Genomic DNA, 25,789 nt, shown 5'->3' with positions numbered 1-25,789 from the left:
GGGGCCAGGCTGTGGGCTGAGCCCCGGGCCTCCCTGGGGGTGCTAGCCCCACAGCTGTCAGCGCCCTCTCCGTGTGAGTGGCTGGGGCATCCCCCACCCCCGCCCAGGGCTGTGCAGAGGAAGGTTTGCTGCCTGCTATGTAAATGGCCTACCCTGAAAGTACCTGCCACCATCAGCTCTAGTCTGGGTTTGAGTCAGCCCCTTCCCCCCAGAGCAGCTGGTGGCAGGGCCTGACAGGTGAGGAGCGTCCCTCTGCCCCCAGGGTGAGAGTTAACACCCTCACCCCGGCGTGCAGGAGCCAGGCCCCCAAGCTGGGGGGAACCAACCTGGGAACCAGCCCGCGGGCAGGAAAACACCCCCTGGAGCATGCCCAGGGCTGCTTTTGAAGCCCCCTCCCTGTTCTCTGCCTGGGGGAAGGGGTTCGCCATGGTTCTCATGGAGCCGTTCTGCCACCCTGGCCCCCCAAGAGCAGCAGGAGCTCACACAGCTTCCAGACTTGGTCAGACAGCAGGCGGGGGGCCGGGGACCCATGCTGCTCTTAGGCCTTGTCTACAGGGGGGAAACTGCCCAGCAAAGCGATCCTGGTACGATTCCCACTCTGGGTGGGACAGTCGCTGCTGTTCCAGACCAGAGCCTCCACAAAGGCCGTTGGACCAGAATGGCTAATGCAGAGCGGGTTCTTCCATAGCAACTCTGCCGGCCCCAGCTGCACAAGGCCTGACCAGAAGTAAAGCCAGATTTACCCCAGGCTAACAGCAGACTCCATCTCAGACCAGCTGTGTGACTTGTCTCTCTCTCACTTCTGGTCACACATTTTATAAGACACAAAGTTCCCCAAGTGCGGCTGAGAGCAGGAAGCTGACTAACCCTGTCTCTGTCACTGAAAAGGGAGAAGGAAAGATTTTTTTCCCCTTCATGCTGATGCAAATCAGAAAATCCAAAGCCCAGGGAGCCTTGCCCGAGCGAGCGTCTCTTCTGCCCAGGGCTCAGCTACACGCACAGATACTGGGCAAGGCTTTTCCTTGAAGAGAGAGTTTATTTCCTCCTAGCTCCATGGCTACAAGCAGCCTTGTGCCCGTTCTCACCCGACATTCAGAGAAGTCATAAAACCTTCTTGGGCAACATCATAAATACATTAAAAACAATTAATACAGACAAGCAGCTGGTTAAAGACACAGTCTCCAAAAACCAAAGGTCGAACACTAGCTAGCGATCCACATGTGGCACAGGGCTCAAACAACGCATGACGACCAGCCAGGATGACCTGCCCGTCACTTGCCCTGTCCTAAAAATAAAGTGGCCATACGCACACCGGGAGCGTCGGTCCAGCTGGATGCTGCGTGCACCTTCTACCCGGATGCCCCGGGACAACAGCTAGACCAAGCAGCAGCCTGGCTTGCGCTGGGAAGGGGATTCAATTCCTTCAATGGGGCAAAGGCACTCAGGGCTTGAGCCAATGCACATGTCAACCCCACGCCATCCGCACCCCTCCCGCGAGGGTGCTGGCACAGGGTCAATGGAGCGGAGCTAACCCTGCGTTGAGGCCACAGCTGGCCAGCCGGGTCTCCGGCCAGCCGGGTCTCCGGCCACGCTCCAGCAGGGAGAATCGGCAACCAAGGGGTGAGTAACATTTTCCTTCCTTGCCTGGTCCCACCCTGTAATGCAGAGTCCTCGCCACACGGTGGCAGCATTGTCCCAACCACTAACTGGCCCCTTTCTGGTCTCTGCCCACCCAAGGGTGCAGCAGGGGAGGCCCTGGGTAGGGGGCAGAGCAGTGGGGAGGGGGTGGCCTCCGTAGGAGTTGGGGCTCTGCTGGCAGTTTGCGTCCCCTCCATTACAAATCCCTGCCAGGTGCCAAGTCAGCAAAGCAGGTGCTGACCTGAGCCCCGGCCACAGGGGCTTTGCTGACCAGGCCCCCTTATGGGGAGGGAATCACCTGACTCAGGCTGGGGCCGAGCAGAGCCACGGTGCTGCTCTACCCACCTCAGGGCAGTCGAACCGCACAACCCCCTAGCCTGGGGTAACAGGCTGTGTCACACTAGCTAGGCCTCACCCGGCTGGGACCAGGAGCACCCTTAGTGCAGGGCAGCTGGGTGCCCACCCTGGGGGCTGTGCTGGTGTAGTCCTGTCCCAGCTGCCATATCTACCCCACAGGGAACCCCATGAACGCAACGAACACGTGCTGTCAAATATACCAGTGACAAACTGTGGGGGGAGAGGGGGAGGGATCAGGCTGAAGTTGGGCCCCCAGGGCCCCCTGAGAAATTCTGCTCTCTCCTTTCTCCACTCCAGTAAGCCCAGGGGTCACTTACCCCTAGCAGCCCTGGCCTCATCAGACAGAAGAGAGACTTTCATGCTGGCAGTGAGGAAATCCATCCATCTGCCAGGACCCGTCCGTCCTTCATGCCCACTTCGAGGTCTGGCGCAGGCTGCTCTGCACCAGGGTGAATTTCACCTCTCTCCCCCTGGCAGCGCGGCCGTCCCACCGTGCACAGGCTGGTTTGTGACGGGAGGGTTGCTGGAGCCCTTTTTTAAAACACACTTGCACCATCAATTTGTTTTCAGAGGGAGAAAGCTAGATGCAGGCGCTGCCAGGATGGCTGCCGGCCGCCCCGTCAGTTATGCCCCAAAGGAGCAGTCAGGTGTTTAGAGCCTGGAGAGGCAACTGGCACAGGTTACCAGGAATAGGTAACGACGTGTGCCCCCATTCCATTAGGCAAGTCCTCGTTAGGGCACTGCCAGAAGTATGGGCAGGCAGGCCCCTGGGAACGGGCCCAAGGGCACCCGGAAGAACCCCTCTGTCAACTGCTGCTCCCCCCCAGAGGGCATGTAAAGCGCCACAGTCCGAGCGGGAGTTACTTAATTCCAAGCTGGCACTCAGCACAAGTAATTCACCTATTGGGACTTGAAAGCATGTCAGAAAAATGCCCTTCCTGCCACCTGGAGCAAGACGCCCGCACGCCCCTGCCGGCAGGTGGGAACGCACTCCGTCGGGCACTACCCGAACACAGAGGTTGCCCTCCGTTCCTACCGCCACAGGGCGTTTGGCCCTGTCTTTGGGCTACACCAGGGCAGGACAGACCGGAGAGAAGAGAAGGCATGGAGGGCGGAATGAGCTGGCAGTGGAGGGTCACAAGGATGCTCACAGCAGGGAGACACCTTGCGATTGAGTCAACCATCTTGGCCTGGACAGGAAGCACTGGGGCAAAGGGAGAGTCTAGGGAAGCAGAATGGCTGCCCAGGGTGTCAGGCCCCAGCTGCCCACAACCATCCGAGACCCCAGAAAGCCAAAGGGGATGTCACCCTCTCAGACAGCGGCTCTGGCTTGGCCCGGGAGGCAGGAGTCAGCAGGGGAGGAGCTCTGGCCTGTGGCAGGTCAGCCTGGAGGAGCCAAATGGCCCCTCTGGCCTTAAGGGCATTGAGACCAGGACCAGCTGCCCAGGGTCATGCTGACTGACAGTCCCAGGCAGCACGGGGTCACCCGAGGCCGGGGCACCTCCCCGCGGGGCAGGCCATTGGGAGACAGGCTAGTGATCCCTACATCCCTTTATACCGGCACCAAAGCCTGGCAGCTCCGGCTCCATGCAGGGCCAAGGGGGTTCTCCATGGGGCAGTGTTCCCAGGCTGTTCCCCCGGACGGAACAAGCTCAGCCGTGCTGGTGAGCAGGGCCTTCGACTCTGTCCAGAGCGGGCCCCGGAGAGCCTGCTGCTGCTGCGATGCACCTGGCTCCACGCGCGCGCCCGCCTGCCCGGCCCTCTGGCTGCCCCGATGTCCATGGCGAAGGCCCAGGCAGCTGGCTGGGCGCAGCCGCGCTAATGCAGCTTGCTGTGTACAGGGTGCAGCAGAGTCATGTGCTCCGCCCCTTTGAAGGGCAGCTTCTCGGTGGAGTAATGATGCACCACCTCGGGGACGCTGCCGAAGACGCCGCTGGTCTGGCTCAGCGTGTACTTGTTGTCCTTGGTCTGGGCCACGAGGATGTGGACACATCCCTGACTGGTCCTGCAGCAAAGCCACGGGGTGGGGGGAGATCAGCCCTGCCCATGGGGAGCGACCGCAGCCGGGGTCCCTGGGCCCTGCGTGCAGCAGTCCTCGCTCTTGCTCCTCCCATCCCAGACCTCCCAGCACTTCAGGTGTGAAACCTCGCAAGGCCCGAGCAGCTTCGTTATCCCCACTGTGCAGAGGGGAAACTGAGGCTCAGGGAGGCTGGGCCTCAGCAAGTTAGTGGCCGACCCAGGAATAGAACCCAGGAGTCCTGGCTCCTAAGCACTTGAACTCACTCCCCCTCCGGAGCCAGGAAGAAAACCCAGGAGGAGCCTTGGCTCCTGACCACCAGACCCCACTCCCCTCCCAGAGCTGTAAATAGAACCCAGGAGTCTGGTCTCCCAGTGCCCTGCTCCCCCCACACTGTGCACTGAAGGGTGACCCCAGAGCAGCAGTGACTGGCTCCAGGGGGAGACTTCTCCACGGACAGCAGCTGGATCAGACCCAACAGGAACTGCTGGGTGCAGAGCTCCGGGCTGGCTCCTTGTCCAGCGTGCTGCCTTGGGGGCGGGGGTGTTTCCCGGGGTGTAGCCCTGGGCACCGCCCCCTCCAGGCTCTGCCAGCGAGCCCTGCTGCCAGGGCCTGGTTCTCTGCTGCCAGCACTCTGGGCTGCCGTTTGCACCCACTGCTTCCCATGCCAGACCGACACCATCGTCCCCCCGGCCAGGTGGGACGGGAGCAGCCGCAGGAGGCGCTGGCGAGTCCCTGGGTATGTTGCCCATTTCCCTGGGCTGGGCCTGGCTGGGGGCTGCCCAGGGCCATTCCGGCCCCGCGGTCGCCTCGTCACCAGCCCAGCCCCCCTGTTTGTTCCCTTCCCTTCTCCGATTGTTTCGGCTCCAGGGGCTCCACTTCCTCAGGAAGGAAACACCGCCAGCACTGCCGACAACGATCCTCCAGCGCTGTGCCAGAGAGCCAGGGGCCAGGCATCGTTGCGACCCGAGCCGGCCCTCAGGGCCGCCCTCCCAGGACACAGCCAGCAACCGGGAGCGGGGCCTTGCCCCATGCCTCGCATGGGGGCTCCCCATGGGGCTCCACACCCACAAGGCACGGAAACCAAGGGGGTCAGTCTGCTCCCCAGAGACCCTTCTGCCCAGCAAAGATGTTTCTGCAAGGCAGCTCCACAGAGCCCTGCCAGAACTCCTGGGTCCTATTTCCAGCTCAGGGAGGGGCATGGGGTTCAGTGAGTTAAAGCAGTGGGGCTGGGAGCCGGGACTCCTGGGTTCTTTCCCTGGCTCTGGGAAGGGCCCAGAGTCTAGTGGGTTAGAGCAGCGGGGCTGGGAGCCAGGACTCCTGGGTTCTATCCCTGGGAGGGGATTGGGGTCAAGTGGGTTAGAGCAGCGGGTCTGGGAGCCAGGACTCCTGGGTTCTATCCCTGGGAGGGGATTGGGGTCAAGTGGGTTAGAGCAGCGGGGCTGGGAGCCAGGACTCCTGGGTTCTATCCCTGGGAGGGGATTGGGGTCAAGTGGGTTAGAGCAGCGGGGCTGGGAGCCAGGACTCCTGGGTTCTATCCCTGGGAGGGGATTGGGGTCAAGTGGGTTAGAGCAGCGGGGCTGGGAGCCAGGACTCCTGGGTTCTACCTCTGGCCCAGAGGGGCCTGGGGTCTGGTAGTTGCCAGTGCAAGGTGTCCATTGGACATGACTGCCCCAGGGGTGTCACCCCCCATTTTATCCCGTGTAGAAGTCTCCAGCAGCAGGGCTTCCCCACGGGCCAAGTCACCTCGCTCCCGGGAAACGCCTAGTTCAGTCTGTCTCAGTGGGACTGACCCCTGCATCTCCCACCAGCGATCGGCTCTTTCGATGGATCCCAGCCCATGGTACAGCCACTGCCCTGCCAGCTGAACCCTCCTGGCCACAGGGGAGCCGTATCCCTCAGCCAGGCCCATCCAACACCCAAGGCTGGGGCCTTGATCTCAGCTCTGCCCGCCCCTCTGCGGGCAAAAGTCTCCACGACTTACTTGAGCGCAATGGAGTATTTGCCGTTCCCCGTCTCGCTGGTCCGCACCAGGTAACCGGCCTCTTTGCAGGGCTGCAACCGGCTCTCAGCCTCAGCCCGGGTGATGGCTCCATGGTACCAGCTGCGAGGAGCAGAAAACGAGCTGGGTTTCTGAGCATGGCAAGTCCTGTGGGGCCCCTGAATTCTGGTTGTGTGGGGTGGCCCCCTCCCCAGCAATGGGGGGCTACAGGAACCCCTCATATGCTCTCCCAAAGGAGCGCTCAAGTTGCTGGGCGGTTAGCTCTGGGGGTGCATGGCACAGCACAGTCTCCAACTTCCCTCTCATGTTAGTAAAAGGCGCCTGCATGGCCCAGGAAGCAGGGCGGGGGATGCATTTAAGGGCTGGGTGTCCAGGCCGTTGGAGGCTGATAATCTCATTAGCTTTAGGAAGTGGCTGGAGATCCTGGGATGGGAGGAGATGGGGCCAGCAGGGGACCCCAACACCGAGGCTGGCCCAGAGCCACTGCTCAGCTCCTCCACATCCTCGTTCAAAAAGCCAAGATTTGGAGGCAGGGGGAGGAGAGAAAAATTTGATCTCCCAAAGGCAGCGGGGAGAGCCTGGGGCAGAGGGGTCGAGACGAGGGACACCCCAAAGCCCTCGGAGGGACAGGCCGGTGGGAAGGGGCAATGGTGAACCAAAGTCATGAAGTAACCTCATTTTGTTTGGGACGCTTCCTGGGGCGCGGGGCTGGGCAGGGGAGGGGGAGGCCGGGCAGAGGCTGGGCACGGGGCCAGGCAGGGGAGGGGGAGGCCGGGCGCGGAGCTTACGGCTGCTTCTCCAGCGCCAGGGCTGGGTCCACTCGCTCGCCCTCGCCGTGGTCTGAGAGCGTCGGCTTCAGGGTCTTGGGAGTCCAGCTCTTCTGGCGATGGTGCTGCCGCAGCACCTCATCCTTGGGGGTGCCCGCCCGCTCTGCTCCCTCAAACTGGACTGGAAGGAAGGGCTCCGTTTGCCATCCAGCCACGGGCAGAGGTGCCCGACTCTCCCCACCCCAGAGCCAGCCTGAATGGGCCGCGGTCGTCTCCCCATGGCTGCAAGGGCAGCCGTGTCTCCCTTGTGCTCGGCTCTTCCCCAGCTCCTGGGCTTCCAGCAGCTGGGGAGCCCAGATCCCCTCCTCACCCCCAAGGACATGTTCCTGAGCCCCCTGCCAGGGGTTGGGCACTGCCCACTGGATATGGGCACCACACGGCGTGGACGGACATCCTGGCCTCTGCTAGCAGGAGAGTGGGGCAGCCTGGGGCCATGCAGAAACCAGAGCGACTCCATGGCTGCTCCTCTGAGAGCAGGCCCCAGGCATGTGCCCGTATGCCTCTGTCATCTGCAGGCCCATGCCCTGCCAGCCCCAGTGTCCCGCCAGCCAGTGCGCCCCCCCCCCCCCCGCATCCCGCTGGCCAGCGCCCCACAGCCCCTCCCCCTACCTGACAGAGCCTTCACTATCTGCTCCTTCTTCCACTCCCAGGGCTGCTCGTACTCTGCGGCAGGACGCTCGTCATTCTCCGGGAGCCGGCTGTCCACGGCCCGCGCCCTCCTGTCCTGCGTGGTGCTGGCCGGTGCCTCCCTGGGCTCATAGGGGGTATCATACAGCTGCAGCGGGGCCTTCCCCACCTGCTCCTTGGAGCCCTGCCGCTTGGGCACTGTGTCCGGCCGGGCGCCACCCTCCCCCAGTTCCCCGGGCCCGTCCAGCAGCAGGATGGCCTTGACCACTGGGTCCTTGGAGCCCCGCCTGCGGATTTCTGAAAGGCCAGGGGAGAACCAGAGTCAGCCAGAGCTGGGTGGGAGGGGGCAGCAAGGGGGCCTGCCCCCTGCCCCATAATAATGCCCAGGTCATCCCCCAGACCCAAAGGTTGGGGTGAACACCCTGGAACCTGCAATGTCAGGGCTCAATCCAACACGCCCCGCCCTGGGAGACTCCCACAGACCCCCACAGGCATTGGCCAGGCCTGTACCCAAGGGCTGACCCAAGCTGGTCCTGGGAACCCCCCGGCCCTGCAAACCCAAGCTCCGGGGGGCAGGGGATTAATGCTGCTTTGTGGGACATCAGCACATGGAGCTGGGAGGGCAAGGTGCTGTCCTCCCTGAATGCTATGGAGCTGGGAAGAGGGCGTGTCCCCCTGGTCTCAGCACTAGGGTACAGATCAGGAGATGAGTGCCAGGGGGTCTGGGGTCTCTCTGCCCCTCCCTAAGGCGCCACGGTAACAGGAACAATCCTGGAGCTGCAAAGGGATCCTTCCTGCTGGGAGAATGGAGCGGGACGTGCAGGACAGGCTCCCAGAGGAAACGCAGGCAGGAAGCTACGCCCTGGCTGTCCGATAGGAGCCCCTACACCATGGCAGGCCAGCGGGCGCAGCGAAGCAGGGCTGGGACCAGGCTAACCCTGCTGACCTCAGGACGCGCATGCAGCTGACCAGGGGCTGGGGACTGACCCCGGTCCCCCCTCCATGTTCACACTCAGCACCGGGACCCTTATCCCCCAAGTCACGGAGCCAAGCTGCTCCCCGAGGAGAAGGGGGCCCAGAGCCGAGCTCCCACATGGCGCTGGCTCCGGAGGGAGGGAGCTCCCACATGGCTGCTGTGGGCAGTCCAGGGAAGGGACCCTGCCCAGCGCCTCGCAACAGGAGCCTACCCTGCAGCCGGGGCCACCGTGGGCACAGCCGAGCCTTCAATAAAACCACCCGGCTGCCCCCAACCCTTCTCCGTCCACTGCAAACCCCGGCGCCCTGCATGGAAAAAACCCATCAGCCAGCAGCAAATCTTTCATTTCCAGCTTCCGCTCCACTGGCTTCCTGTTATTCCACCCAGCTGCTTGGCTGGGGCGAGCCGGGCCCAGCGCAGCACGGCACGGGCTGGGGCTGGAGGCGGCTGTGCTGGGAGCCGGGCAGCCCAGCACGCCGGGTTGCTAGGCACCCGCAGGATGTATTTTTCAAAGGGCAGCGGGAGAAAGTTGCCGTGAAATGAAGCTGTAAATCACCCCGATTCTCTGGGCTCGAGGGAACCGCAGCGCTCCCAGATAGTCCCCGTGCCCCCGCTGCTGTCCCTTGGGCCTCAGGCAGCCCAGGAGCACGCCACCCCCGGGGCGCTGGAGACAGAAACAAAGCCCGAGAACCTCTGCCCACGGAGACGCCCGGGGAGAACCTCAGAGGTGAAAGCGGGAGACGTGCTGCACCAGCTCGCCCAGCGATCTCTGCCGATCCCACCCTGTAGCCCGGCTAGTCCAGCCCAGGGGTCCCCACCCGGCTCTGCCAATGCCCCTCACTCCTGACCCACAGCCCCTGCCGGTCCAGCCCGGGGCACACTGGCTCTGCTGAAGCCCTGCCATTTGACCAGGGGAAGCTGCGATTACCCAGGCCTGGGCAGTCTTGAGGGCGCAGCAGAAACCCGGCCCAACTGCTTACAGTGATGGACACACCCTGGGTTTGGGAAGGCGCCGAGCCCCCGACTGACAGAGTCCCTACACACTTGCTCCAGCCCCACCGACTGGGATGAGGCTCAGGCGTGTGCCCGGCTGTTTTGCAGAACTGGGGCGTGGAACCCGGCAGCAATCAGGGGGGACTCAAAGCTCCAGCCGCAAACAGCCCAGAGCCCTAACTCTGCTCCCACGCCCCCTCCTCTCCCCAAGGCGTCGCCCACCCAGCCTCTGGCTTGGCTGAGTTATGCAGGGCAGGCTCACGGGCACGGATTACCACCCGCTCCCTGGCCCAGCAGTACTCAGAGTGAGGTGCCACGCGCCCGGCACACCAGGTCGGGGGGGGGGGGCAGGGGATGGAGACCCCCCCCTTTGCTGTGCTAGTCACTTCATAAGTACACCAGTGTCCCCTGGCTACCCCAGACCTGACCCCCGCCAGACACCAACCGGGCCTTCCATGGGCTTTGGATCGGAGCCCAGGGGAGGCATAAGCAGTAACCCAGGGAATTCAAAGCTCCGCCGTGTGCACTCGTTCCCTGAGACCCCTCGCAGTCCCTGGAGTCCACGTGCGAACGGGGCCAAGCGCCACGCTCCATGCCTGCCCCGAGATACGACCCAGCCGCCTCCCGGGGTCAGTGACCGAAGGCAGAGTCAGGCCCCCACCCCCGATTCCCTCGAGCCCTGGGAACGAAGAGCTCCCAGCCCCGGTGGGTCGGCCCAGGGCGAAGGCAGGAGCCAGCCGGGTCACCCGATGGGGAAGGAGCCCTGTGCGCTGGGGCTGTCGCTGGCCAGGCCTTTGTGCAGCAGAGCTGAGCTGGCTGGTCTAAGAACGCGGGCGAGAGAGCGGGGAGGAAGGGAACCGAACAGGCCCAGACACAGGTAGACACAGCTCCGGAGCCCGACCCACCTGAGTCTGGCCAAGGACTCCAGGGACGATGGGGGTTCTGCACACCAGGATCGGGCCCGCGAGGGATTCAGTACCTGGCCTCATGGAGCGCTTCCTGGGGCGGGGGGTGTGTGCTCATTTCACTTCCCTTCACTGAGGGATTTGAGCAGAGGTCAGAGTCCATCGACCCCCGGGTCAGGCCCTGGCCAGAGCCCACTCTGCTCCTTATCTCTCCCCGCAGAGCGACAGGAAACAGAAGAGCCGGCTTCCTGCTCCAGCTCGGTTTCATTTCCACAGGCCGCTTTGAGGGCTGCTGCAAGGATGGAGTCTGCCCAGCCTGGAGCAAACCCACATCATACCCAGCTCCATAGCTTCAGGGGATGGGTCTTTAACATCTGCGAATATCCCCCCTGCATGGGACTTCACGCCACGTGAATGAGCCTCCCCAGAGCCAGGCATTCCCCGATTTGGCAAGGGGCAGATTTAAATATTGACCAATGCCTCATCCCGCCCAGAGTTTTCCTTTCCTGGGGTCTGATGGGCACTGGCCAGCCCCGCCGCGGCTCCCCGACCATGCACCTGTTATCATCTGCTGCGCATCGTAGGGCTCCATGTACCCGTCGTTCTCCTCCAGCCGCTCCGCCTCCCGCTGGCCCTTGGTGCGCTTGGCGTCGTACGGGTCAGCGTAGTCCTCCAGAATGATGACCTGCGGGGGGCAAAGAGTTCCCAACATACCAGCCAGGACAACCACAAGCCCCCTAAGGGCCGCAGCACCAGCGTGCCCAGTTATGGGGCGGGAGGGCCTGTGTTTCCGGCAGTGCTGAGACCCACAGCCCCCCACACCTTCAAATGGAGAGGGGGATGCTCAGCAGCACCACCGTCAGCTCCAGGCCCTGCTTCACAGCCACTGGTGACACAACCGTGCGACACGACTGCGTTCGCACGCACGGTGACGGGAATGCTTCACGGTTGAAGACAATATAATCCCAGAGGGATCAGAAGCTGGTAGGGACAGAGAGAGATGAGGTGGCCTGGCCTGGTGGGGAGAACATAGGAGACCTGGCTTCTATCCCTGCTCTGCCCCTGCCCTGCTGGGTGGCCTTGGGCACGTCCCTTTCCCCCCCCTCTGCCTCAGTTTCTCCTCCCACACTTTGCCTGTTCGGACCCGTGAGGCCGCCGGCGCAGGGGCTCTCTCTCACGTCGATGCAGCTCCCAGCACAGACCAGGCGGCCTGCAGCCTTCACAGATGCCGGCCGGTCGCGGTGATGCTAGCGGGGAGCCTGGGGTTCCCTGTCACCTGCTAACGCACACGACAACCGCAACGGCCTCACGCTCACGGGGATCATACCAGCTGGTGGCAGCATGCCAGCGTCCCCGGAGAAGACAAGGCCTCTGCATCAGTGCAGCGCCCAGCACAAAGGGGGCCCGATGTGCAACCGCAGCACCCTGAATTCGAGACCCGGGACCTGAGAGGCAGAGACACGCGTGGGTTGCAGGCAGTGGGGGGTGCCCAGGCGAGGGCTCCCGTGCCAGCAGGGGCAGAGGGTTAATGAGGCCATTGGCTGCAGAAGCCAACGTGAAACGCACTCGCCTATCAGCGTGGGTGCGGTGGGCACACAGGACATGCCGGGCGCCCATTTCCCCCACTCTCGCTATCCAGTGAGGCTGGGGGGCTGGGGCTGGCCGCTGGGCTGGCTAGCGGCAGAGCTGCAGGTCGGAACGGGGGCGTATCTGCAGAGCGGGCAAGGAGGGGCCCTGGGCAGGAAGAGCAGCGAGAGCTGTGGGGCAGAATCGAGGTGCATTAGAGCAGCCCGGGGCTCCTGGGGGACGCTCTGTGGGTCAGGGCTGACCGGCCGGGGGCACCTCTGTCTGGGCCAGCAGGAGAGCTGCAGGTCAGGATCATGGCTCAGGCCAGTGCTGCCAGCGGCTCTCCAATTCCAGACGCTTTATTTAGCTAAACCGCAGCCCCTAACTCAGCCTGTCCCGCTCCCCAGCAAACGGGATCCTTCCAGCCAGACTTTTCATACCCCTTCCCTTAATGAGCAGGCAAGCCCGCAGGGACTAAACGAGGTCAGCGTGGGATCAATGAGCTGGGGCAGGCGGGAGGGACAGAGCGCCTATTCTCCCTGTGATGGATTAAAGCGAGATTGGGATAAAGGGAATTACAAAGAGACGGCGGAAGGGAAAGGGCTCGGAGCACAGAGTTAGCCGGGCTAATGAGCTGAGTCGATGGCACTGAATGCTGCCTGCTCGAGGAGTTTTCCTCAGGTCCCTCATTTCACAGGTATGGGGAGGGGGAATGAGAAGGTGACCTGCCCACGGCCACGCACGGGATCTCTGCCAGGCAAAGGGGCCGCCGCTCTCCCTGAGGGCGCTGGCTCCCTCTAGGCACCGATACTTCCATCCGGCAGGGCAGCACCATCCCCTTCCCCAGGCACAGGGCATGTGGACACTGCGTTCTGACCGCGGGTTAGCCGCGGGAGTTAAAGCCCCACGGGCCGCACTGCTAACGCCCGTGAAAAGCGGAGTGGCCGTGTCTTCCCAGGGGGCTGACCCCGAGTTAAGAACAGCCATTTGCTGCCATGTAGGTGCCCCTGGGAGAGTTGCCCAAGCCAAGCCCAAGCCCACACAACAGCTCCCGCGAAAGCCAGCTCCGGGCGCTACCTGCTAGGCCGTCCACGGCTCCTTACCGTCTCCTGCTTGGCGCTCTTGGCCTTGTCCTCCTCCGGCGACGGGCTGGAAGCTGGCGCTGGGCTACTGCTGGGGTAGCTTTTCCCGTTCTTCTCATGGGCATCCACCTTGATGAGCCGGTTCATGTAGGTGCTGCAGCCGGTGCCCTTGGGGGGGCCCTCCTGGGGGCTGCCTTCCACCCGTGAGTTCTTGCGCATCTTGCCCGTGGCAGCCTGGATCAGTCCCTGCAGGTTGTCCCGGGACAGCCTGCTGCCGCCATCCTTGCCAGGCCCCGGAGCTGCCCTGCAAGCCCCCAGCTCGGCCGCCGAGTTCTTGCGGTTTTTGCCCTGCAGTGGGCCGGGGCCTGGCTCAGCGGGGCCCAGGGGCTTCCGGGAGGCACTGCACAGCTTGCCCAGGCTCCCGCTGCCCGGCCTGGCCCGTTCTGAAGCGGTTTTCAGATTGGAGGGGAACTCCTTGAACCACTTGGCCGCCATGGGGCAGGGGGGCCGCCGGGCTATGGCTGGGAAAAGCTGAAGCTGAGATGCTGGGGGAGAAGGGGGGGTGACCTTTGGTGGGGATGGGGGGATCCGGAGCCTGGTGGCTTGGGGGAGGGGGTGTGCCCCACACACGGGGCCCGCGTGGGAGCTCCGTGCCAGCTCAGAGCCAGCAGGGGATGCAGCTCGGGAGACGGGGTGGTCCTGCTTCCCCCTCGCCCCCGGTAAATCACAGTCCCAGCGTGGGGGGGAGAGTCATGGCAAGGGGGCCCCCATCGCAGAGGTGGGGAGCTGGAGTCACTCGTGGGGGGGGCTGGTCCTTAACCCATGGGGGGTGCAGCAGTGGGGGGGGGAGAGAATTTCACCTGCAGGAGAAGGGGGGTGGGGATCCTCCTTCACCCCGGGGGGGGATCAGATGGAGTCGCTCCAGGTCCTGCACCCCACCCCAGGGGGCCCCACGAAGCGCCACTGGGCGCCCAGCTCCCGGGCAGCCCCGAGGCCTGGAGGGGGTCTGCGGGGGCGCAGCGCAGCGGGGGCGGCTCCGCGTCTCCTGCGCCTCGCTCCCTGCCGCTCAGCTCCGCTCCGAGGCCGCCGGCCAGCGCTGCCCGGGCTCCCCGCCCAGATCCGGAGGGGGCGGCGCAGGGCCCCGGCCGGCCGCAAGGGGGAGGGCGCCTGGCCTGCAGAGAGCTACCCCCACCGCGCGGGGGCGCAATCTGCCGCGCAGCGAGCAGGGCGATTTCCAGCGGTGTCGGGGCGCGCTCTGCGCGCTTTGCCGGCGGGCCCGGTTTGTAAATCGCCGCCCCTGCGCGCCGCTGAACGCTCTGCGCGCGGGTGAGAATTGCGACCTCCGCCTGCGAATAACCCTCGGCCCCGCGCAAGCCAGGGCGCAAAACCTTCGTGCCCCCGCACAAGCTCCGCAGCGGGAATCGCTCTGCGGACCTGGCCGGCGGAGACAAGCTGCGTGCGCGCGATAATTGCAATGAGCCGCGCTGGCCGTTCGTGATTATCCAGCGGGGCGCGGCCTTTCCCGCCGGGGCAGCTTCGCACCCGGCCCGAGTGAGCGACGGGCATTGCGCCCTCCGGCTCTGGGCCTGGCGCGGGTCCGTCCGCTCCTCCCGCGGGGCGCGGGTTCGGAGCCGGCTCCGGGCTGAGCGGCGGCGGCTTTGCCCTGGCTGCTGCGCGGCGAGCCCGGACCGCAGGGGTGGGTGCCCGAGGGGGCCCCGGTGCGTGGGACGCGGGGGGCAGCTGGCGGTGCCGCGAGCTCGGAAGCCGCACGTCCGTCCCCCTCTTGGGTAGGGCCAGGGACGGGGCTGAGCACGGGACCCCCCCAAACCTTCCCCATCAGGCCCCTCGGGGAACTGCCCCACCCGCTAACTGGCCCCCTTATATAATCCCCTTTGGGGGGACCCCTGGAAGGGAAATTGCCCCCTTCCCCATGCAAGGGGGTCTCCCCCATAGGCCTCTGGTGCCCCTCCCAGGTGGGGCCAGCTGGTGGGGGTGCCCAGGGGTGCACACTTGGCTGCAATGGGCACATCTCTGAGGGCACCTCCCTGGGTTCCCATCCGCAGGCTGCCCCCGCGCCGGCCGGCCCCACCCTTGGGAGAGCCTGGTCAGACGGGCCTCGGCCCCCCGCCGCTCACTCGGTCTCTCCTGGTCTCTTTGCAGGTTGCTGGGCCCTGTGACCCCTGAGCCATGTGAGTAGCTGGGGGAGATGAGCTCATGCTGGCGGTGAGCTGGGGGGCTGGGTGTCTGTCAGGCTGGGATTGGGGGGGGCTCTCCTGGCTCCGGGCTGGGAAATGCCCATCCTAGCTCCTGGCCCCCCACATTGCAGTGTGTCCCATGGGGTTCTGTGGTGCTGCCCCAGCCACCGCTCGGTTTGGGGAGAGTCTTGGGCAACTGCCCCTCCCCCACCCTAGTCCTGGGACGGCCCTACCCGTACAAAGCTCCGGCCCCCGATCAGACCTGTGTCAGGCCCCATGGCCAACTGGATCCCAGTTCTGCAGCAGCATCCCTGGATCCAGAGGTGGCGTCAAAAAATCTTTATCCGGAATTAAATCTGGTAGCATGGGATTCCGCTGGCATAGGGCCCCGCAGCTCCGTTCACGCCTTCCAGAGCTACCATTTCAGGCTGCTGCAAACTCAGGAAACCTCACAGCACTGGTTTCCTAAGAGGTCGGCTCTTGGAATTATTTTGGGGTGGTTCTAACGTCTGGTCTGTGCTAGGCCAGACTCGATCACGGTGGTCCCTTCTGGGCTTGGGATCTGTGATCTAGGCCCTGGTCCTGTTTTGAGGTTATTTCGGTGGCATGAGGCTTGAAACACACGTGTGAGTGAGTGCGAGAGAGGCGCCCTGGCGCAAGGGGTGAATAGCGTGTGTGGCCTATTGCAAGGACCCAGGGCCCTGAGCGTGTGTCTGGCTTGATTTATTTACCTTCGCAGAGGCGCTGAGCACCCGCAGCTCCCTGTCACATCACCCTCCTTCCACGCTGTGACTGTCGGGTGGTGGGTGGTCTCGTTTTGCTGTAGTTAAAAGCTCACAAAACGCGCATGTCCTCTGTTCCTTCCTGCCGTTCAGGGCAAGCAGCAGCGGTGTCTGGGGCCCTCCCAGGCCCCAGAAGACAAATGGGAAACCGGAGCAGCTCAAATACTCAGGTAAACCTTGGTTCCTTTTCCCCACCGCTGGTGGGGTTGCTCATGTGGCTGTTTGTTTTTCATCCTCCCCAAGAAAGCAAGAGAATCATTAACTCTCTGTGGGTCTAGGATTTACCGCTGTGTGTTGCACTGCTCCAAAAGAGCTTAATGCTGCACCGCAAGGTGTCCGTCATCTTTATGGGGTCAGAGGTCGAACAGTCGGTCTGTGTGATTTACAGCTGTGTCCTGTGACAGGACGGGTATCTCTTGTGCGTGTGACCTTCTGACAACTGCGCTTTTAATATTGCAAACAAGTCAGTCGTTAGAGTTGCAGGCACTTTTGTGGGGCACTCTCCTGCTGTTAGCAATGACAAACTGCTTTTTGTTTGTTATCAACACCAGTGGGATCTAAAATAATCCATGTGTGGCAGTTCAAGCTAAATCCTTAATCTGGCAAATGGTTAAACCTGTACGTAGCCCCACAAAATGCAGATGTTAAACTGAATACACATTAAGGACGTGGGTAATTTTTTGCAGGATCAAAAGTCTGTACCTGAATTTCCATTATAAACCCTTTTACAGGGGTCAAAGGAAACTGGCATCTCCTCCTGGAAACTAATATCCAAAACCTGGATCACGAGGTTGGGAGTGATGGGGGAATCCATCTTTGGCTTTTAAGATAAAAGACGCGTTTTATTGTAACTAAAATACAGCTTGTTGATCTCTTGAGGAGTAAAGTAACTAACGTCCCAGAGATTCTGTGTGTGTATGTCTGTGTGTGTACAGAAATACTAATTTTAATGAGAATTTTCTGAAGATGTGTGCGGTGCACAGATATGCAGATTGGCATTGTTAGCATCTGTGGGCTAATGTCCATCATCAGAACTTAGCCCAAAATGTATTTACGTAATAGCAGGTATTACCGTGGAGGGGGAGCTATTTACCAAAATATGTATTTGTCCCTTTCCCCTAAACAAGCAGGAGAGGGGGTCCCTTCAGACAACTCTCAGGTTTGTTATTAAGACTGTCTTTGCTTGGGAGGCTTTTTTTGTTTTTGTTTCTTTGTTCAAAAGTTGCAGTCACAGTTTGTGAGAGTGGCCATTCCAGGTGTGCACCTCCCAGACCAGGAGATCCTGTGTGTCCTGCTCGGGTCTCGCAGGCAGGCCTGGTGCACGGGTGGCTGGGCCAAAATTTGAGTCAAATTTGCTGCAATTATTTAAAAAAAACAAGTTGCTGTTTCCAGAAGAAAGTGGCGGCCTGCGATTTGCGTCGAGCCTTATCCGTGAGCTTGTCAAGACCCTGCTCCGCTGCAAGCACAAAATGGAGTTTTTCTTGCTTGTTTTTCAAGGCATCACCAAGAAAAAGGACTCGGAAGTTTATGTTGGAAATGTCCCACCTGATATGAAGGAGGTATCTTCCCCGCTGTTTTGGAAGGGGCATTCTCTGCTTTAATGATATAAGCTAAGCAATTAACATTGACGTCCCACCGAGTCGTACGTGCAGTCTGCTGTCCTTAACTCTCTTCGGAATACAGTTACTTGGGTTGATTTCCCTGCTCTGCCCCCAAATACTCTTCCAGGGGAACCGAAAGGCGGTTTGCAAGCATCCACACTTGTCCCGGTGTGAGTGGAGACAAGGAGGTGGCGGGTTGGTGCTGGCAATGGGATTAGTGATGCTCTTGGGGGGGACCTGCAGCAGGAACTCAGCAGTTGACTCTGATCCGGGCAGAGGAGCTTTCATCCGGTTGCCCGGGGTTGCTCTGCTCTCATTCCCTCCTGCCTGTCCTTCGGAACCAGGGGCAGGCGTCTGCTCCGTTCGCGTGACCCTTTGCCCAGGAACCGCGCCAGCAGACCTCGTTCCAGGGCCGACCGGCCTGTGTGGACCAGGTTTCGCCGCAGCCTTGCCAGCTGCCTGGCGGCACAGACAAGGGTTGGACTCACCCAAGATAAAATGTGCTCCTGTCCCTTTGGGAAGGGGACGAACCCGCTGTCCCGACTCTGACAAATAAACCGACTGCTGCAGCCGCCGTCGGTGTCTCTGCTGTAACGAGGCCTCCCCCTGACCCTGGGCTACTTTGCTTTCCTAGGAGGACATACTGCTCCTGCTCAGGGACTTCCACCCGCAGCGTATTCAGAGGTGCCAGGCGGGGTTGAGAAGGTAGGTTTGTTTTTCCTTTGCCCTTAGTGTAGTGCTTCCTGTTGTCCGGCTCAGCAGGCTCCCGTCCCTGCTCCAGGGGGCTTCGCTCTGTGATGATAGAGGCTAGTTGCTGATACCCGCCTTGGAGAGCAAATGGCTGATGGGGCAGGACCTGGTCCCTGGCTCCGCAGACTGGGTGGTCGGGGTAGTTACCATGTTATTTCATTCTAGGGGGCGTCTTCAGAAGAGCCCCCAGCTGGCGCCATAACTTCTCCCTTCTGTCCAGAAACAGCAAAACAACCTTCTGGGGTCACCCTGGAAGCTTCTCGCCACCTGCCCCCCGTGTCCCCACCAAGCTAGTGTGACGGGAAGGCAAAGACAGCCCAAGGAGTAGGTTCTCGGGAACGGTTCCTGGAGATAACTTGGTTTGGGCTGCTCTCTGCCCTACGGCAGTCTGGCTCGTTGCCCTGAGTTCCCTGCAGGTCCGCCCAGTGGCACTTGTTCATTGCTGGGCCATTTCTAGCCTCTTGCTATTGGACACGCAGTTGTGTAACGTCTCCCCCTCCCCTCCCCAGCTATGCCTTTGTAGATCTTGGCTCCTCTGAGCAGGCGCAGGCCGCAATCCGGCGCTTCAGCGGGCACCTCGTGAACGGACGTCGCCTGTTTCTGAGCTGCACGGGTGCAGGCAATGGGAGGAAGGACCCGGCTGAGACCCAGAGCACCATGGAAATGCCAGTACGACTGCTGCGAGCTCTGAGCTGCGCCGTTTTCTGCAGGGGAGGCCCCCCCACCAGTGTGTGCGGCCAAGACGGACCGAGCCCTTTGCTCGCTCTGTGGTGGCGCCCGAGACACTCACCCATCCCTTCTCTCCACGTTACGTCAGTCAGGCGCGGGGGTGGCTTCCCGGAGTGGGGCGTGGGAGGCAGGACGGACCCGGGTTCAAACCAGGAAGCCTGGGGGATGTTGCCAGCCCTGTCGTGGTGTGAATGGGAGAACGGGGGGATGCAGTGTCCGAGACCTGCCTGGTGCAAGAGGAGAATAAAACCCACCTTTGCAAAGTACGCTGGGCTCTTTGGAGGAGAGCCCCGGTGTCGGTGCACCGTCTTCCCTGTCCCGCAGAGCCGGCTGGAATACGACCGTCCGCAGCCCTGCGCTGCCCGCTGCGGGGAGCAGTCAGGACGCAGCTCCAGCTCTGAGTGCTTCCAGGCTGTGGGGGCTCTGTCTTGTAATGTGAGATCAGCTCTGTTTTCTTTGCAGGCTTTGGAGAGAGTCCCCAGGGGAGAGCTTGGTCTGAGCCATGGTAAGCTCTCGGGGGGCGGAGGGGGGGTCCAGGCCTGCTGCCTCCAGGCACTGGTTCCATCAGCAGCTCCCCACCTTCCACCCCCATGGGGAATGAAGCTTGGTGGCTGCCCCACGCCCCTTTGCTCCGCACCCTTCTGGAGTCCTCCTAGACCAGGCCCCCAGACGGCAATTCCCGGCCCCCGGGCAGAACGTCAGTGGGGCTCCCGCATGCACGAGCCGCGCCCGTGCGGACACCCGACCTTCGGGCGGTGCTGCGTCTGCACTGGCTGGTGCCCAGCAAGCTGCCGGCTGGGCCTGTTCTTCCGGCACGGCCAGGGCTTCCACGTGCCCGCCCGGGCTGCCAACTGTCTAATCGCGCAAACCCTGCTGACAGCAGGGACTAAGGAAAATGCAGCGGGGCTCCTGTTTCCTGGCGGGCAGGAGCTCACCTGCATTTTCCTTAGTCCCTGCTGTCAGCAGCTCGCCCTGTGGAGGACAAAACACAGAACTGGCTCCAAACACCAGAACTGTCCTTCCTGAGCAGGGGGCTGCAACGCTGGTGCCGTTCGGGCTCCTGGCGCACGTGGGCCTGTTGGGGACGAAGGAATTCAGCCGCATGAGGGACCGGCTTAGCTAATTTGGGGTTCGGTTCTGGGGGTGACAAATGCCGCTGGGCACGTTTCGGTTGCTCCTGTTCAATCTCGCTGTAAGGTTTCCAAACCCGTTCTCCTACAGCCTTCCCCAGCCGCCGCAAGAGCTCCCAGGGCAGGAGGGGAAAGCGACTGAAATCCTGTCTGGCGGATTTTAATTAAAGGGTTCGTTTAAATCTCAAACCGTCCTGTTCTTCCTCTGCTCCTAGCTCAGGCAGAGAACAAAACCCTGCAGCCGGCGCCTCCCGATGCAGCGAGGCAGATCTGTTACGCGGTTCCCATGGAAATGAGGTAAGCACCCGTGCCAGGGACTCCAGCACCCACCCCGGCATCCCCGGCTCGGGGATAACTGAGCTGTGAAGTTTAATGCTCCCACTTGGCTCTGGCAGTCCTCCCCTGCTAGTTCAGTCGAGGCGGCCATGTTCCAGACAGCTTGTAACCTTGTTGGAGGAGTTCAGTTCTCTGATCTCCACCAGGACAGGACAGGGCACCAATCCACTCACCTCATCCCCAGAATAGCTCAAACGGCTTTTGGACACACCATAACTCCGCCGACCCAGGTCCCTGATCCCCACCCCACAACCTCTCATTGGCTCCTCTCCTCTCCCTGCCAGACTGTCTTCTCGTAACCCGTAGAACGAATTCATTCCAGCTGGCAACGGAGCACCTGCTGCTCCTTGCTTTGCACATATCGAATGTGCAGGGCAGGAGACGAGAGGCCGAGCTGCTGCTTGAGGACCCCTGTAAATGAGCCTTGGAGGGAAGGAGCAGCCATGGATGAGAAGCTCTTTCAGTTGGCTAGATTGCACCCCTTCTCTTTCCCACCTTGCTAAGGGCTGTACCCCAGGAGACGCCTTCCCTTTGCTGACTGTCCTTTTAAGCTAGTTTGTTTCCTCTCCAGAGGGTCCTTCTTGGCACTCATGCTAAAAGACTGCTTTAAGGATTTAAACTGGTTAGTGGCGATTGCAAAGCTGCACGGCGAGGCAGGGCTGCTGGTGACGGACGCTCTGCCACAGACCCCGTACTTTTGGGCCATACACCTCACAGAGGTAGGCACGGCGGAAGCTGGGCTGTGAGTCCTTTCACAGGAGCCTCCTGTGAGACGGTCGCCTTGGTCTTGGTGTGCACGTACTGGACTGTAACACATATTTCTGGGCTAGCACGTCCTGGGGTGAGAAGCCTGCTGGTGTCTAAGAGCAGTCTGTGTAAGGTTTATATAGGCCCGAGAGGAAAAGGCCAAACGTGCAAAGGGAACCGCAGGGAGTTCTGATTTCTGGGAACGGGATGATTGATGCCCATTCTGAGCACGGTTTCATGCTGGGATCTCTGTGCTTTGAATTTACAAGGCTCAAATCTAACGAGAAAAAGGCACAATGGGATCAAGTTCCAAGACCTCCCACTCCCCCCCGCCCTGCCCTGTTTTGTTTCTGCTCTGGGGTCTTCGCTCCTGAGCCAGCATCGTGCTGAAATCCCGCTGAGGCCCCGGGGGGCTAAGCATGATTTGCTGGATTGCAGAGGGAGTCAGAGTCCAGCTGGGTGCACGGGTGGTCCAAAGCTAGAGGGGAGGGGAGAGCAAGGCTGTGACCCTCGGCTGGCACAAGAGTACAAGTGAGTGGTGGCGGCTGGGCAGTAGCTCTGGGAGCCTGACGCGAGGGGTGGGAGTGGCTGCTGGAATCTGCTCTTTCCTCCGCAGGAAAGTCACTCGAACATGCACAAGCTGTTCGGCCGGCTGGCGGAAGAGGAGTCCAAGCAGCCCGGCCTGGCAAAGCAGGCGGTGCAGCGAGGGACCCGCTGCATGGCAGAGTGCATTCTGGGGGACGACGGGGCAGCGTGGAACAGGTATAGGAAACAAGCTGCATGCTCAGAATGGACCAGCTGGGCACGAGGCAGTGCTGGGACCAAAGGGGCGGGGGGCATTTGCTGATATCTGTTCCCCTCCCACTGTGCACTTAGGGCGTGTGGCACCTTTCCTGGGCTGCAGGTTTCTTAGCGCGCCTTCACCACGTGCAGGAGCCTCTGTCCCCGCTACCGAGCCGCAGCCGCTCTGTGCCAGAGCTGCCGCTGAGACTGGGGAACGAAGCGTGAATTCCCCTGGCAGAGGGGCAGTCCAACTCAGCTAGTGCAGTTATCCAAGCTGGGGTTTGTCCGGGTGTTGGGGTGAACCCCTGGCCGCCTTCAAACAAAGCACGTTCCGCTCTAGCCAAGCTTGGCGGTTCACCAGCCGCACGGTGTCACCTCGCACTACGCTGGTGAAACGTGCCCCCTGCTGAGTGCCCAGAACCAGCTCTTGTCTCACCTGGCTTCTTCCCTGAAGGTGTCTCATGCAGGTATTGACAGGGCCTGCCCTGGCTTCGCTCTCCCGGTCGGAGTTACTGAGGTGGCAGTAGATAATATTGCAGCCAAAACTCCATATTGCTGATACTTTAAGCTGCATTGTTTAAGAAAAACAAACAAAAATCCCCTAACCCCTGAGGCAGTCAGCTGGCTTCTCTCTCTCTCTCTCCTCTTTGCAGGACAAATATTAAATCCCAGGTCCTGTAGCTTCTTTCTGGGCTCACGGGCTCTTGTCTGACCCTCACAGGTGCTGGGTCTTGGAGAAAGTGGAAGATCTTGCAGTGGTTCTCTTTGTTGACTTTGGCCGTTCAGCCACTGTCCCTCTGAACTCGCTGCGGAAACTGGATGAAGATGATATCTGGGCCATAAAACCGCTGGCCCAGCCCTTCATCTTCCAGAAAGGTACTAGCATAAGGCCCCGATGTTGCAAAGGGATCCGATCACCTGGAACCCTTCTGCTGTGTGGAGTCCCACTGATGCTCTGACTGGATCGCTTTGTCCTTTGCAGCCTCCCATGGCTACAGCCCTCGGATTTTAAACTTCAGTTTGGTAGAAACAACCTTCTGGTAGGGTGGTGCCACTTGCTGGCCAGGTGGGTGTATTGCATTTGACTGGCAGCAAGGTTAACCTTGTCTCTCCATTACACTCAGTAAAAAACAGCATTTTCAGTATGAAAACCCCCGATTCCCAATGCGGAGGTGCAAACCTGGGCTGGAAGAACGCTCCGCAGCTGTAAAAGCACTGTGGCTTTTTCTGCTTTGGATACTTACAGTCCCAGTGGCAAAACAGTCACCCGCTCGTCCAGGAACATAGTAGAACTTACCTTACCCTGAAGGTCTTTGATGCCTATTTCTCCTTTCTCACTCCTCCTGCTGGGTTGCTGCCTAGTGACAACGTATCACGAACTCCTAATTTACCATAAAATGTTTGCTGCTCCTCAGAGCAGTTCAGCTCCTAGCGTGGGTTGGGTGTAACAGGAAGGAAGCCCACCTTGTACTGGCTTTCCTGGGTGGACTGAATTCTCATTTCCCCCTGGTTACCAATCTAGTTGCTGGTTTGCATCCCTCGTCCTGCCATCACTAGTTAATGCCTCTGATTAAAATACCACCTTGCTAATGGGGTCTACCACAGCACGCTTGGAAACAGAAGAGATGGTTTCTATTTGCCTGTCTTTGTATCCTCACAACCTCCCTAGGGTGGGTACCATGCCCCTGTTTTACGGGTGGAGAATGAAGTCACATGGAGCCAGGCCTTAACCCTGGGTCTCCCACCTCCCAGGCCAACAGCTTATACACAGGAGCATCCTGCCAGGTCCCTGTAAACTCTGGAATCACTTGGCTGTTTAAAGTACTGAGTTACTGTCCTGCGTTCCTCCGTCTGGAGCAGGGCAGAACCCCACTGAACCCTCCTTGTCTTTTAGAGATTGTCTCTGCAAGACCCATGGTCCGGCAAATCCTGCGAGGGAAGGTGGTTGGCCCGTCTCGCCTGGAGGTAATACGTAGCCCTGCACACTTGGTGTGTGAAAGGCTCCTGTTATTTGAGGGGATGCTGTCCTCCCCAAAATGCACATGACCATTGGTCACGTCTGTCATCACAAACCCTGGGGTCCTATTTTATTGGGTGTGAATGTGTCTAACCATTGGACCAACGTACATACCTGAGCCAGCTTTCTGGTGTGTGTACAGCAGTGACCAGGTCCCCTGGGGTTCCTTCCCACACCTGTGACATCTTTACCCATCTGCCACCAGCCTCCCTGGAAGGGGAGTGAGTGGCAGTGGGTCACGGGCTTAGGGGGAGGGAAAGGGAGGCCAATGGCAGCTTTGTAGAGGAGGGATTTGGAAATGGTGGGTGAGACCTGCTAACGCTGCCCCACTTGCCTTGGGCCAGCCTCACATCCTGAGCTTCACCTTCTGCGCAGAGGAGGAAGAGGAAGCTCTGAGCTGAAGTCCCCTGCGGGGCTGCACCTGCCTCTAGCTGCCCAAAGGAGGAGCGGGGTAGAGAACTGCTGGACCTTGGAAAAGTAGTCTTCAACCTGAACCAGCCTTATTAACTGGCTCCACTGTTGTGAGTGGGGGGAGTCTCTTATTTCTCCAGGTTTAGTGATGTCCCCGCTTAGCTTCAAGGGGAAGTTATATAGTTTTGATTTTTCTGTAGACTTGTGAGGGAGCTGCTGACTGTCCCTCTGGCGCCTGACTATTAAATGGACCCTGGCAAGTCCCACTAATGCTGCCTCAGCTAGCTGCTGTGTTTACAGGCATGCTGGAGCTAGGTGTGGGTCTGTCCAGAGTGCCTGTCTGCTGAACAAATCACCTCTTTGGGCCCAAGGGAGGGTTGTTCCCTCAGTGCTAATAGGACAAGGCCTTGCAGCCCTTTCTTCAGCAGGACTAGAGCCTTCAGCTGCTGCCTTGTCACGCTGTGCCCGCAAGCTCATTTGGGTAAAGTATCTTAAAGTGTAGGTACAAATCCCCAATTTCTGTTTCTCTGATTGGACAGGGTCCAAATACACAGTTCTTAAGAGTGACTAAACTGCCAAGGCTTAAGGGCAGAGGTTGGTTTGTTTTTGAAGGTGGGAAGAAACTAATTGAATCAGGGCTATGGATAACTCCGGTCTGCCCCTAGTGTCTGGGTTTGGGGCTCAGAGCAAAGCTAGCTTGAGAAGCTTATTTAAAGTAAAATGGCCTCAGGCTCCCACCTCACCCACAGTTTTAGATCAGAAGTTGTCAAGCTTAATTTCACAAGTGAAAGTCAGGGGGTAGAGCTGGCTCTTGTGAAACCATTGAGATTCTCCCCCAGTGACCTCCAGGCTGGTGAACCTGGCTTAGAGAAGCCTTTTTCTGAAAGGCAAAACAAAGCTGTAAAACCCCTGCATGAGGCAGGCAGCTTTGAAGCTGGACAGAACATTTTAGTGAGGTGCTCTAGCTTACAACACAATAGCCAGCTATCTAGTGTGTGAGTTTAAAGCTCTAATCACAGGGAAAGTCTTTATTTTAGCTAGGGCTTGAGGGAAATTCTCTCTAGCATTAAGTGGCTTGGCTGTGTTTGGTTGATGGCACATCAGAACAGGAGTTCAGCTCCCACCATGAACCTGTCCCGGGGTCTTACTCTACTGAAGGATTGCAGTGAGATGGGTATTTTACCATGGTTCAAAGGGTGGAGGGCATTTGTGAAGCAGGTTTCAGTCAGAGAGGAACTCTAAAATTGGTAAGGAAAACAGCCTGGACCCTCCCAAATGACACTCTGCTTCCTTTATTCTGTGAACAGAACTGGCTTAC

The 25,789-nt window shown here is 60.4% G+C and overlaps 2 protein-coding genes across 12 annotated transcripts; one reads left to right on the top strand and one right to left on the bottom strand.

Moving 5' to 3' along the window:
• Positions 1–1,016: 1,016 nt before the first annotated feature.
• SHE (Src homology 2 domain containing E) lies at positions 1,017–14,647 on the bottom strand. Of its 4 annotated transcripts, none has more exons than XM_073322911.1 (7): positions 12,986–14,448; positions 11,670–11,787; positions 10,901–11,027; positions 7,451–7,765; positions 6,803–6,962; positions 5,997–6,116; positions 1,017–4,000 (listed from the first exon to the last, which is right to left on the bottom strand). In XM_073322911.1, exons 1-7 carry the CDS (start codon positions 13,483–13,485, stop codon positions 3,814–3,816), a joined length of 1,527 nt encoding a protein of 508 aa, XP_073179012.1. In that variant the 5' UTR covers positions 13,486–14,448; the 3' UTR covers positions 1,017–3,813. The 4 variants fall into 4 exon arrangements, with proteins under 4 accessions (XP_073179012.1, XP_073179015.1, XP_073179014.1 ...); XM_073322914.1 differs by having other exon boundaries at positions 13,012–13,202; XM_073322913.1 differs by lacking the exon at positions 7,451–7,765 and having other exon boundaries at positions 12,986–14,647.
• Positions 14,130–24,741, top strand: TDRD10 (tudor domain containing 10). 8 transcript variants are annotated; one of them, XM_073322930.1, is made up of 13 exons: positions 14,130–14,316; positions 15,151–15,213; positions 16,061–16,137; positions 17,465–17,526; positions 18,203–18,273; positions 18,828–18,987; positions 19,510–19,552; positions 20,393–20,474; positions 21,085–21,232; positions 21,877–22,022; positions 22,765–22,919; positions 23,938–24,008; positions 24,405–24,741. In XM_073322930.1, the coding sequence occupies exons 2-13, from the start codon at positions 15,197–15,199 to the stop codon at positions 24,459–24,461; spliced, it is 1,089 nt and encodes a 362-aa protein (XP_073179031.1). In that variant the 5' UTR covers positions 14,130–14,316; positions 15,151–15,196; the 3' UTR covers positions 24,462–24,741. The 8 variants fall into 8 exon arrangements, with proteins under 8 accessions (XP_073179031.1, XP_073179034.1, XP_073179036.1 ...); XM_073322933.1 differs by having other exon boundaries at positions 14,131–14,316; positions 15,151–15,179; XM_073322935.1 differs by lacking the exon at positions 14,130–14,316 and adding an exon at positions 14,403–14,541 and having other exon boundaries at positions 15,151–15,179.
• Positions 24,742–25,789: the final 1,048 nt, after the last annotated feature.

This window comes from Lepidochelys kempii, chromosome 24 (genome assembly GCF_965140265.1).
Source record: "Lepidochelys kempii isolate rLepKem1 chromosome 24, rLepKem1.hap2, whole genome shotgun sequence".
Lineage (NCBI taxonomy): Eukaryota > Metazoa > Chordata > Testudines > Cheloniidae > Lepidochelys > Lepidochelys kempii.
Note: the sequence above shows the minus strand (reverse complement) of the source record. Positions and strands in the feature narration are given on the sequence as shown.